General features: G+C 35.0%; 6 protein-coding genes across 6 annotated transcripts; 3 read left to right on the top strand and 3 right to left on the bottom strand.

Moving 5' to 3' along the window:
* Position 1: 1 nt before the first annotated feature.
* On the top strand, positions 2–229 carry EIN_022250 (asparagine synthetase, putative; the record flags this gene model as incomplete). The annotated part of the gene is made up of 1 exon (XM_004257349.1): positions 2–229. A coding segment is annotated over one exon (228 nt), but the record flags the coding sequence as incomplete, so codon positions are not given.
* Positions 230–763: 534 nt separating this feature from the next.
* Positions 764–3,016, top strand: EIN_022240 (Rho/RAC guanine nucleotide exchange factor, putative; the record flags this gene model as incomplete). Its single annotated transcript, XM_004257348.1, has 1 exon — positions 764–3,016. The coding sequence occupies one exon, from the start codon at positions 764–766 to the stop codon at positions 3,014–3,016; it is 2,253 nt and encodes a 750-aa protein (XP_004257396.1).
* Positions 3,017–3,443: 427 nt separating this feature from the next.
* Positions 3,444–5,060, bottom strand: EIN_022230 (T-complex protein 1 subunit theta, putative; the record flags this gene model as incomplete). Its single annotated transcript, XM_004257347.1, has 1 exon — positions 3,444–5,060. The coding sequence occupies one exon, from the start codon at positions 5,058–5,060 to the stop codon at positions 3,444–3,446; it is 1,617 nt and encodes a 538-aa protein (XP_004257395.1).
* An 860-nt stretch (positions 5,061–5,920) lies between these two features.
* EIN_022220 (hypothetical protein) lies at positions 5,921–6,400 on the bottom strand (the record flags this gene model as incomplete). The annotated part of the gene is made up of 1 exon (XM_004257346.1): positions 5,921–6,400. The coding sequence occupies one exon, from the start codon at positions 6,398–6,400 to the stop codon at positions 5,921–5,923; it is 480 nt and encodes a 159-aa protein (XP_004257394.1).
* Positions 6,401–6,951: 551 nt separating this feature from the next.
* EIN_022210 (nucleolysin TIA-1, putative) lies at positions 6,952–7,869 on the top strand (the record flags this gene model as incomplete). Its single annotated transcript, XM_004257345.1, has 1 exon — positions 6,952–7,869. The coding sequence occupies one exon, from the start codon at positions 6,952–6,954 to the stop codon at positions 7,867–7,869; it is 918 nt and encodes a 305-aa protein (XP_004257393.1).
* Positions 7,870–8,297: 428 nt separating this feature from the next.
* EIN_022200 (hypothetical protein) lies at positions 8,298–10,814 on the bottom strand (the record flags this gene model as incomplete). The annotated part of the gene is made up of 1 exon (XM_004257344.1): positions 8,298–10,814. One exon carries the CDS (start codon positions 10,812–10,814, stop codon positions 8,298–8,300), a length of 2,517 nt encoding a protein of 838 aa, XP_004257392.1.
* Positions 10,815–12,223: the final 1,409 nt, after the last annotated feature.

Genomic DNA, 12,223 nt, shown 5'->3' with positions numbered 1-12,223 from the left:
AGCCTTAAAATTACAACTACAAATGAGGCATGCCGAGGAGAAAGAAAAGTTCATGTTCCACAAGATGCTCCTGAACAATGAGCTTCCTTTAAGTATCGGAGGAGGTGTCGGACAGTCTCGACTTTGTATGTTCTACCTTGAGAAAGCTCACATTGGAGAAATACAAGCATCGGTGTGGCCACAAGAAACAAGGGACAAGCTTGAAAAGAAAAATGTTACACTCCTCTAAATTTAGAATTCATTAACTTGTTGCTTTAATTCATTAAACTTATAATTTATAATAAACTACTATAAAATATACTATATCAATCATTTCTATTTTTATTAAATTTTTAATTAATAAGTAAACTAATATGACAAATAACATTGGGTGTTCAAACTATGTTGTTTTGATATTTTTTATGTGTTACAAATACTTGTAAAGTCGTCGTGTGTGTTTAAAACAGAAATTTCATTTTGTCGAAAAACTTGAGAAACATATTGAATTTCCAAGAATAGAGGTGCATCACCATTAGAGCAAATTAATTGAATAGTATTATTAATAGTATTATTATAGTTTTATTAATACAATGGTCAAATAGTACACTCAAGTGTTATTGAGGTTCAAATGTATTATTTGAAATAGTAAAATATATAAGAGAATTATAGAATGCTTGTCTACAAAAAGTCACCAAGAAAATTAGATTGCAAAACTAAAAAATTTGAAATGTGTGACAAACTGGAAGACATCGAGATACTCAACGAGAATATGGAAAAAACATTAATGGAGGCGCCTACACCACCCCCGAAACCTAGAAGATTGTCAGAAGCTCGGTTTTCATCGATTGTGCCAGTCGAAATCAATGAAGCAGAAATCATCCAAAGTTCCTCGGAAAACGACACCGAGGAAAACGAACCTTCACTTACAAAGAAGGAGAACATCATCCAAAAAGTCGAACCTGCACCTCCAAAAGTCGAACCGAAGAAAATTAGTCCAACGGATTATCGGCTTCATGTCGTTAATGAGGTATATGACACGGAGGACAGTTACGTGTCCTCACTGAAAGTATGTAAAGAAGGGTATTACACCCCGTTGTCGACTTCAGGAGCACATATATGCCCCAAAGAGAAGCTCGACATTATATTTAGTCACTTTGACGACGTTTTAAGCTTTAACACAGCACTCTTTATGGAGATGAAGAAGTTGAAAGAACAGGGGGTGTTAGAGAATCAAATTGGGACTGCTTTATTCAAATTTGCGGGGGTGTTGAATATATATAAACTGTTTGTATCAAACTCGGACACATCATTTAAAGTCCTCGATGAGCTGGAAAAGAACACGAAATTCAACGAGACTCTGTATGTCCTTAGAAATCAGTTACAAGCGGAAAACCAACTTGATTTGAGAAGTTATTTGATTATGCCCGTCCAGCGCCTGCCACGGTATCGACTACTATTAACGGACTTGATTAAACACACCGACGACGCGTTTCCAGATAAGCCCAATCTCCAAAAGGCTTTAGAGGAAATATCCAAAATTGCACTTGTTGTGAATGAAACGATCAAAGAGAGAGAACGGAAACAAAAATTAGTTGAGTTGACAAAACACATTGAGGGGTTCAATGGTGAACTCATCACCCCATACCGAGAAATGCTGAAAGACGGGAAGTTGAAGAAGATATGTCGAAAGAATAACAAGGAGAGATACTTCTACTTATTTAATGATGTGTTGACATACGGTATTGGAGATGAGAAGAACATGAAAGTGTCTGGAACACTGAAACTTGAAACTTTGACGATTCGAGAAAATAAAGAAGTGGAGTTTTCGTTCCAAATTCTGTCGAAGAAGAGCTTTTCTGTCATAGCGGAGAACAAGGAACTCTATGAAGAGTGGTTCAAAGCAATTTCAGACGCAATTAATCAAGAGAAGTCGAAAACTGGGACACTGAAACGACAAAAAGTGGAAGGAGATGATTATGTTGCACCCATTTGGGTGCAAGACACTGCGAATTGTCAAATATGTAATGCTTTATTCACTACCTTCTTTAGAAAGCATCACTGTCGGAAATGTGGATTGTGTGTGTGTGCGGACTGTAGTAAACAAAGTATTGTAATCAACAAAAAGAAGGAGAGAGTCTGTGACCGATGTGCAGCTGATAGTGTTGATGTTGAAAACTCGAAGAATAGTAAAGACAAATTAGAGAGTGAACCGGTGAAAAGGAAAAGCTTCTCCGAGAAAATTAGGAAGTCACTGAGCCAAACACAAACACTAGAACTTCAGAAAAAGGCCGAGGAAGAGAACAAGGAACAAACGCCTGGAATTGAAGAAACAAAGAAAATTGATGTTGAAGACAAAGCTCCAGAACTCCCACCAAAGAGAAAAAGTTCTTCAACGAATCGGCCAATAGTTAACGTGACTATCGAAAATGCAAAACCAGAAAGTGGTGTCGAGACTACAACTGAAATAAATAAAAAAGAATGTGTTAATCGCAATGAAATGGAAACCACAACGAACTCTCAACAACAAGAACAACAACAAAACACAACTGTGACACCTAAAGATGACCTTTTGGTCTCACCAAAAAGCCAAATACAAAAACCAAGTCAACCAAAGAGAGCACAACCCCCGACACCTCGAAAAGTGACTCCAATTAATACTACAAATACAACGCAAATACATCAAAATTCATATTCAAATACGGTAACACAACCAACTCAACAACATAAACAAAAAACATTTGCCGACGTGACCAAACCAACTCAAAAGGCACAAACCATATTACAAAGAACACAACCAAAACTCCAACAAACACCTAAAGAACATTCCACATCGGAACAACAAAGCGTTTTAATTAAGCAGAAAAGCTTTGAGAAGAAGGTCGAAAACGACCAAAGCAATACAGAGAAGTGCGAAAAAACAGAAGCGTCATTTAGAAGTGTGAGAGACTCCCCCTTCTTGAAAAAAGACCAACACCAACAAACGTTCTTACAAAAACGACCAGAACCAAGAAAACAACCTTTAAAACCACAAAAATGATCTGTTGGTGTTGAATTGTCTCCTTATTCTTTAACATCAATTTATCGTAAAATTACTATTGTTTTTAGCTTTTGTTTTCCTCCCTTTGTTTCTCTTAAAATATTCAGATCTTAGGGATTTTTATTGAGATATGTGGACTATTTTCACCAAAATTTTTGATGTCGAAATAACTTCATAAAAAATGAAGAATAATTATTTTTTTTAACAACAAATAATAACAAATTACTCATTTGGTAATTATTAATAATTATTAGTAATTTAGTTAATACGAACAAATTATATTATAATAATATCATTTTAGTTATTTATTAGTATTTGTCTTTTATTACAAAACAATATAGTAAATGAATAGTTAAACAACTATAAGTAGTAACTTGCCAAACACAAACCCAACTCGTAAAATCACTTTACTCTCGGAATGCACGAATTAAAATCCGGCGTCGTTTTGATCCATTGGTCCCGACATTCTTTGAGATGGCATTTTAGGTCCACCGGCTGGTTTTTGCATGACGATTTGATCGACGAGTAAAATGGTGATTGAGACGTTAGTAGCGAGGATGAAGGCATTTTTCTTTGCCTCCAAGTTGTCAAGGACCATATCTTGTTTTGCGTCGATCAGTTGTGTCTCGCTTTCGACGTTGACTGCCATATTTGGATTATTCTGGTGTGCGACAAACAACTCACTCAAGACTTCAGTTGCGTCCAACCCGCTGTTCTCAGCAAGAACACGGGGAACCATTTGGAAAGCTTCTGCAAACTTTTTGACTGAGTACTGAGTTAACCCTTTGATTGAATCTCCATACTCACTCAACTTCTTCGACATTTCAATTTCAAACCCACCAGCTCCAGCAACAAACTTCTTGTTTCTTTCAAAGACTTTGTATTCACAAATCCCATCGTCAAGTGCTTGTTCGATGTCGTCCAAAACATTTTGAGTTGATCCTCTCACGACTATAGTAGTCACTGCCGAGTTCTCACTTCTTTCTAATATCGTACACTTCGTGCTTCCAACCTCCTTGACATACACCTTCTCGCAATTTCCATACTTCCCTGAGTCACACTCGGAGGTCAATGAAATGAACGGAGTGCTCCCAGTAACCCTACATATTCTTTTCAAATCAAAAGTGCTTGGTACTCTGAGGACTACAATACCAGCGCGATCACAGTAATGAAGAGCTAAATCAGAAACATTACCCCCACAAATAATAAGTCCAACACCAGCAGTCTTCAATTGGTCGACATAACCCTTCATCAATTGCTCCTCTCCAGTCGAGAAATTTTTGAACTGATCGGCGTCTTTGAGTAAAACAGTGCCTTTGGTCTCTGTTTTGGGGAGTTCGAAACCTTGAACGTAGATCGCGACTTTAGTGTTGGTGGCACTTAAAACACTGCCAGCAGGCTCGGTTTGCAAGACAAAGCCATTCACTATTTCACTCTCGTCGACAGACCCCCCGAGGATTTTAATCGTTCGAACGTTGTCGACATCAAAAGAACCACCTCTCACTGTTTTCGAGCAAGCCTCCACGACTAAATGAGTGAAGAAGTCGGCATACCCGGGCACTTTAGAGAATAAGACGGACTTCATATACTTTTCTACAAGTTGATTTGAAGCATCTCCAGCTAATCTCTCGATCGCAAAGTCATCAGTGTGTTCGACAAAGTATTTCAGACCAGCTCGATACCCGTCGACGATTATAGTCGGATGAAGACCCATCCTAAGTAACCCTTCCGCTTGTGTCATTAACTCACCCGCAAACATGATGACCAAATTGGTGAAGTCCCCAACCTCGACTTGTTGCTGTTTAGCAGCCATGATAACCATATTAGCGGCGGGGTGGTTGAACTCCAATTCCCCAATGATTTTCGCCGCATCTGAAGTGACATACTGCTTCCCTCGGGAGTTCACTATCAACTTCCTCATACCCTGTGGGCCATATGTTGTCTTCGTCATCTGTGAAAGTGTGCGGACAGCCTCGACGTTCTTAAGAACGGCCTCTTCAAGACCAGACAAATTTTTCGTACCTTCCTTCAGAAGATCAACCATTGGTATGGGTTTATTGGATCTTAAAATTATACCGCCTTCACTCAGGAATAACACGTTTAATTATGTATTAGCTTTTTTATAGTTTTTATTGGCTTTTTGTATTTTTTTTGTTGGTAAATAAAATGTATTGTATTATAGTTCATTATAATTAGTTTTACTATAATTTTTTGAATTCTCAATTAACACGTTTATTTAATTAACAAATCGTTTAATTAACGAGTTATTTATTATGAAAAAGACAGGAAATGGTAAATATAAAGAAATAAAAAACAACTCGTTAATTATATTCATGACAATAAACAGACTAACAATTATTTATTCTTTGGGTCAAGAGAAAGGGTGTCAAGCTTTCTGGCAAGCTCAGTGAAGTCGACATTTTCGTTTGGAATAACTTTTGTAAAGTTGTGTTCAAACTCGGGAAGGTTCGATGAAAAGAAACACATTTTTATGATCAAAAAAATCATGAAGAACACAGTACAAAGGATAACCTATCAATTGAGAATACATCGACGAAAGATCTGCAACAAACTGATAATACTATAACCACATCATAATCACCCATTTATCTTTTTTTAAGTACTTTTTCCTGCAATTTTTTTAAAAGATTAATATCTTAGAGATTTTGTAATTTATTAACTCGTATTACAATATTTTTTGTGTAAGATATCTATTTTTTATTTTTATGTTATTAAAATGGTTAATTTAATAGAAAACTATTACAGAAAAAAGTGCATGGCCATTACATAAGTAACTATACTTATAATATATATATTATAAAGTATACTCTATTAAGAAAAATAATATGACTCTAAATACCCGAATTTTTGCTGCAAATCCTCCTAAAATAAAAGCATTACAACTCATTTAAATCTCCTCTTAGCAAACAATTTGAGCTCCTCAATTTCTTTCTTCCTTTTTCTCTCAAACTGTTCCTTAGACATAAACTCTTCCTTCCCACCGAACACATTAAAACACGACCTTAGACTTTTTCGTTGTCTTTCCAACACTTCATTGTCTGAATGCACCTCTTTCTCTAAAGGGACAGTCTCTTCACTGAGCAATACAGTACTTTTCAAAACAGAGACATTTGTCTTTTCAGTTTGACTCTTGTGCTCTGGTGAAGTCGTTTTATGCGAACTTTCGAAGTTCTTTTGGTGAATAGATTTTGAGTCTTTTGTGGGTGATTCGAAACTGTCGGTGGAGTGTGGGGAATCAACTTTTTCAAGTGGAGTGACGTGAATGGAAGATATCGAGTTTGTTGGCGCAATCAATTTTGAGACAGACACCAATCGACTCATCTTTTTCAGTGATTTGTTTGCAATGGGTGATGGGAGGGTCATTGTTTCCGAGTGTTGAATTGTTGTTTTACTGTCACTATTTTGTGATACTTCAGTTGTATAAACTAGGGTTTGTCGTGAGTTAGAGTTTGAGTCTGTTTGTTTGTCTTCTTTGTGTTCAACCTTATTTGAAGGTATTCCTTCTCTTTCCATTAATATGGATTGTGGTTTTATAGATGGTCATAAGTTATTCTTTCTCTATTAATTCGTTGTAATAATGAAATAAAAAACCATAAAATGTCGGGAAAAACATTATTTATTGGTGTCAGACTGAAAAACAAATTGTAATAATAATAATATAATTTACTATAAAATTAAAATATGTTTTTTTATTTTATTTGTTTTCTATAGTAAATATATATAATAATATAATAAAAATAGAACAGTAGTAAAACTTATTAATATATAATATAATAATAATAAAAATAAGTTTTTTAAATTTTATGAATTAATTTGCTTATAAAAAGTTAAAAATAAATAATAAATAAATGTATTAGAATATATTAGTTAAAACTATAAACAAAAACCATTAAAAGAACTATTAATATTATTGAATGAACTACAACGTACCACCCCGTTACCCATCATCATTCCAACAACCTCGCTACGACCGATTTGAGTCGCAGCCACTCGCGTCAGAAGTTCAACAAGTACCGTTTGAAAATTCGAAATCAGTGCACGTTGCTGGATTACATGAGTCTGTCGACGAAACTTTGTTAAGTCGGATCTTTTCCATAGTCGGTCACGTAGTCTCGTGTAAAATAATGAAAGACAAAACAGGCACACACGCCAGATATGGGTTTATTGAATTCATCGACCACACAACGGCGGAGTTTGCGAAGGAGAACATGAACGGTCGACTTGTGTACGGGAAGGAGTTGAAGGTGAATTGGACGCACGACTCACAGAGTGATGCCAAAGGGTCATTTAAGTTGTTTGTTGGTGGTCTTCATACGGAAGTGACGAACGAAATTCTTTACCAAAACTTTGCGAAGTTTGGGAGAGTCTCCGACGCGAGAGTGTTACGGTACTCACAGTCAGGGAAGTCACAGGGCTATGGCTTTGTCACTTTTATAAGAAAAGAAGACGCTGAAACTGCGATGCAGATGATGAATGGAGAAAAGATTCAAGGAAGGACAGTTAAAGTGAATTGGGGGACAGCCACACAGAAACCCACTGAAACAGTGAAGAGAGGGTTTGACGAAATATCTCGAGAAACATCGAACACAAATAACAATGTTTATGTCGGAGGAATTCCTAAAGAGACTGAAGAAAGTACAATGAGGAAGTTATTTGGGGACTTTGGAGAAATCATTGATCTGAAAATAATGAGAACAGATGCGGAAAAAGCTTATGGGTTTGTCAGGTTTGTGTCACATGATAACGCTACAAAGGCTATTATGATGCTAAATGGATACCAATTGAATGGAGGATGCTTGAATTGTATGTGGGGAAAGGAATCATTTAATTGAATGTGTCTGTTTGTTTGTCGAAGAGGGTAATGTACTAGTAAGTATTGGTTTTTTATTAATAGTTATTTTATTTTGAAAAAAGTGAAAAATAAAAACGCCCCCCGGGGGGCTCGAACCCCCGACCTTACGGTTAAAAGCCGCACGCTCTACCGACTGAGCTAGGAAGGCACTTATTTATATCCTTTATAATAATTATGTCTAATATGTATTTATCTTATTTTAAAACTAAGATAAATAATATTAAGAATATACAAAATATAATTATAAAAATAGTTTATTTACTAGAAGATAAATAAATTCATTAACAAATATAAACAAATATTATAGTTATGAATATGATACATAAACTATAATTACAAACAATAATAATGTTGTGTTGATTTTGTTTGAATAATTTAAACAACTAATTACACTAACAAGTACTTAATTCACTGCCAATCGACACCTTTTGGTACATTTATAACACTTAAACTATTACACCCATTAAAACAATTGCGACTGATTTTTTGAAGAGTCAGAGGGAAACTGATTTCTTTCAGTTTTTTGCACTTTTCAAATGTCAACTCTTCGACTTTACGAACACTTTTTCCAACTTCAATTTGAGACAATTCTTTGCAGTCACTAAAACAACGACTTCCTATCACTTCAACACTCTCACCAATTTTAACCCTTTCAAGCTTTTCACAACATTTCAGAATTTCATTCTTCATGACTGTAACATTTTTGGGAATTTCAAAAAGTCGCAAGTTGCGACACTCAGCGAAGGCGCACTCCCCAATTTCCACAACGTTTTCGGGGATGTTTAACACTTTCAGTTTGTCACACTGTTCGAATGCGGAAATTCCTATTTTTTCAAGAGACGACGGCAACACACATCTTTGAAGTTCTTTACACTCAAAAAATGTTTTGTCTTTAATCACTCGAATGTTTCCTTCGATGACAATTTCAGACAATTTCTTACATCCATCAAAGCATTTCGCACCAATTTTTGTGATGCTTTTTGGAAGAGCAATTCTTTCAATGCGTTTGCACCCCGCAAAACTTTGGTAGCCGATGACTATTAAATGCTCGGGGAGAATCACTTCCTCGAGAAATTCAAGACTTTTAAAAATCTCGTCAGGAATTTTTTTCAACGCGTTCGAAAACTTCACACTTCTCAGTTTCTCGTTGTTCACAAAAATCAAATTTCCAATGTAAGTGACACTATCGGGTATTGTCACTTTCTCAAGCTTTTCATTCACATCAAACGTCCCGTTGACAATCGCGCGATACTTTTCTGGCACATTAAAAGTGCTTGACTTCTTCTCGCCGACGTTTTGTGGGCAAAGACAAAATTTAGGGTTTTGCGGTGGTGTGAGGGTGTTACAGAAGTCAAAGGCGCCTTTTTCGAAAAGAGTCGACTTCCCGCAGTTGAATACTTTCAGTTTTTTGCAATTAGAAAACGCGTAGTCTTTCACACAAATCACGCTGTTGGGGATGTCGATGTTCTCAAGAGAAATGCAATTCGCAAAACAGTTTTCTCCAATTTTCATTAAATTCTGCGGGAGTCCAATGATCTCAAGTTTACTACAATTCGCAAAGGAGTACTTTTCAATTTCAACAAACACTGTTTCCGCGACGTCGTCGTGAGTTTCGATAATCGCCTTCCTCAAATTGGAGCAGTTTTTGAACGCAAATTCTTCGATCTTTGTGACAGAAAATGGGATTAAGACACTCTCAAGTTTCTCACATTCAACAAACGCAGATTTCGATATTTCAGATATCGTCGTCGGGATATCAACGTCGATCGCATTTTTCATTCCATAGAAACACCGTTTCCCAAACGACTTAAGACTTTTGACAAGTGGAATTGTGCAGAGGGACGCACATTCAGAGAAACAGGAGTCCCCAAATTTCTCGACGTTTCCATGGAACGCAATTTTCACTAAATTTCTGCACTTCTCAAAAGTCGAATTTCGCAGCTTTTTCGCATGCGACAAAATCGCGACGATTTTCAAATTTGAATTTTCGTAGAAGCACTTCTCGCCGATTTTCTCGACACTCGTGGGGATCTCGACTTGAGTCAATCCACAATTTTTAAAGCAACAATTGCCAAGTCGGACGAGATGGTTTGGGAGTTTGATTTCTTTGAGGGACGAACACCCTGAAAATGCGGCATTGCGAATTTCTTTCATCGTTTCAGAGAGAGTTATCGCGCTCAATTTCTCGTTTAAAGAGTAAACATAATTTCCAATTTGCTCAACGGAGTCTGGAAGAGTCATTTCTTTGAGAGAAAAATTACTTGCGAACGCCATGTCTCCGATCTTTGTTATAGTTGAATGCATCGAAAAGGAAGTGAACGCACACTCTTTCAAGAAACAAGACGGAAGTGCTTTTAAGGTGTTTGGAAGAGTCAATTGAGTCAGTTTTGTGCACGCCTCGAACACGCCAATACCAACGAAAGTCACCGAGTCGGGAATTGAAATACTCGAAAGGTTGTAATTTGAAGCGAACGCGCGCTCACCGATATATTCCACGGTGTTTGGAATGTCGAGCGATTGAAATTTCCCATTCGAAAAACACGAATCGCCAATTTTCATCAATTTTGGAGGAAACACAAAAGTGGTTAAGGCACAGGAAATGAACAACCCAGATGGCAAAACAGTTAAATTTGAGGGGAGGAGAACAGAAGTCAAATTTATACAATGTTCAAACACTTTTCGTCCTAAAGTAGTAAGGCTTTGTGGTAAGACTATCCTCTCCAAAGTGGCACACCACGAAAAAGTCGAGTCTTCAATTGAAACGATCTGACTAGGGACTTCTAATGCAGTGAATGTTGTGTTTGAAAAGACACTTTTAGACAACTTCGTAATGTTCAGTGGAATAATCGAAGTGGTTGAATGTGCGTCACTATGGGAATGCGACGGAGAAACACTTTTTAATGATGACTTTGGTTCTGTTGCCATTATGAGTGGTTTGAGGAATTAGAAGTTCACTTTTTTACGTCATGTACACAAGAATAAAAAGTCATCAGACAATGATGTGGTGATGTCTTTAAAACAAAGATGCATTGATTCGCGTTTTTTTTTCACAAAAATGATAATTTTACTTGTATTTTATCGGTTAACGAAATGTTATTAAAAGGAAATATATATTTGCAAAATTGTCGATTGTGTTCCAATAAAAGAAACCTCTCAACTACAATAATCACAAGAATTATCTAAAAATCAAAGAACAAACAATTGAGAAAGTGATTGTTGAATTGTTGAATTGTTGAGTAAAGTTTTACTAAAAAAATAGAAAAATTGAATGACATATTATTGAAAAATAAAACAATTAAAAATAAAGTTAAAGAATTTGTATATTTTAAATGATTTGTGTTTAGATTAGACAGTTGTGTGTTTGTATTTGTTTTATTTTTTTGTAAAATTGAAAATAAATATGATTTTGTTATTATTCCATTTTTTAATAACCAAAAAAAATGGAAATTCAATATTTTAAAAAAATAATCTTTTAAAAACAAATATTAAAAGTTAATAATAATAAACAAGGAGTTTTTCGTAAATTAATTTAAATTTTGTTTAAACACTTTCATAAACTATATCTTTTTTTCAGAAATAAAAATAAGTAAGAGCAAAATTTACGAATTTTTTATATTAATTTTTTTTTAAAAACTCTTTTCTTATTCGAACCAATTTTGAGTCAGTTTTTTTTAATTTAAATACTTTACAAATGAGTACTCAATTACCTAAGATCCATCAAAAGGAATTTTTTGAACAACAAAATTTTAATTACAACTTGTATAATACCATTCACTACATCGTCAATCGATCATATTATTGAAAATTTTCAATAGTCATATAAACGATAATTACCACCAAAACTACACTTTGTTGGTGACAGTCATATGATAACGATCTTAATTTTTTTATATTTCGAAATATCGATAAAACCCAGTATTTTCTTATCATCCATTGCTTTTGTTTAAACCTAAGCAGACTTAGCACAACAACAAAAAGAAAATTTTGTGATGTTTTATTCACATCACAAAATCCTACCATTTTGTCGTGTATCATTTCGAAAAAAAAAACACAAATTCATTAGCAAAAATAACTTTTTTATTAAATAAAATAAAAACTCATTATCAAAACGTTTCATTTTTATGTGTTAAATATTTGTAATTTGTTGTTGAGTTTTTCAAAAAAAAATTGAGTCATTAATGATTTGTTGTCTTGTTTATAACTTTGTTATTAGTTTTAAAACTTTAATAATTGTTAATTTTAGTAATTAAATCAGAGTTTCCAAAACCACACTCCTAATTACCAACGTCACCATTTTATAACTAAAATGTTTATTTTCTCTTATAAATTCGTAC

This window comes from Entamoeba invadens (genome assembly GCF_000330505.1).
Source record: "Entamoeba invadens IP1 unplaced genomic scaffold scaff_1105074724629, whole genome shotgun sequence".
Classification (NCBI taxonomy): Eukaryota; Evosea; order Mastigamoebida; family Endamoebidae; genus Entamoeba; species Entamoeba invadens.
Note: the sequence above shows the minus strand (reverse complement) of the source record. Positions and strands in the feature narration are given on the sequence as shown.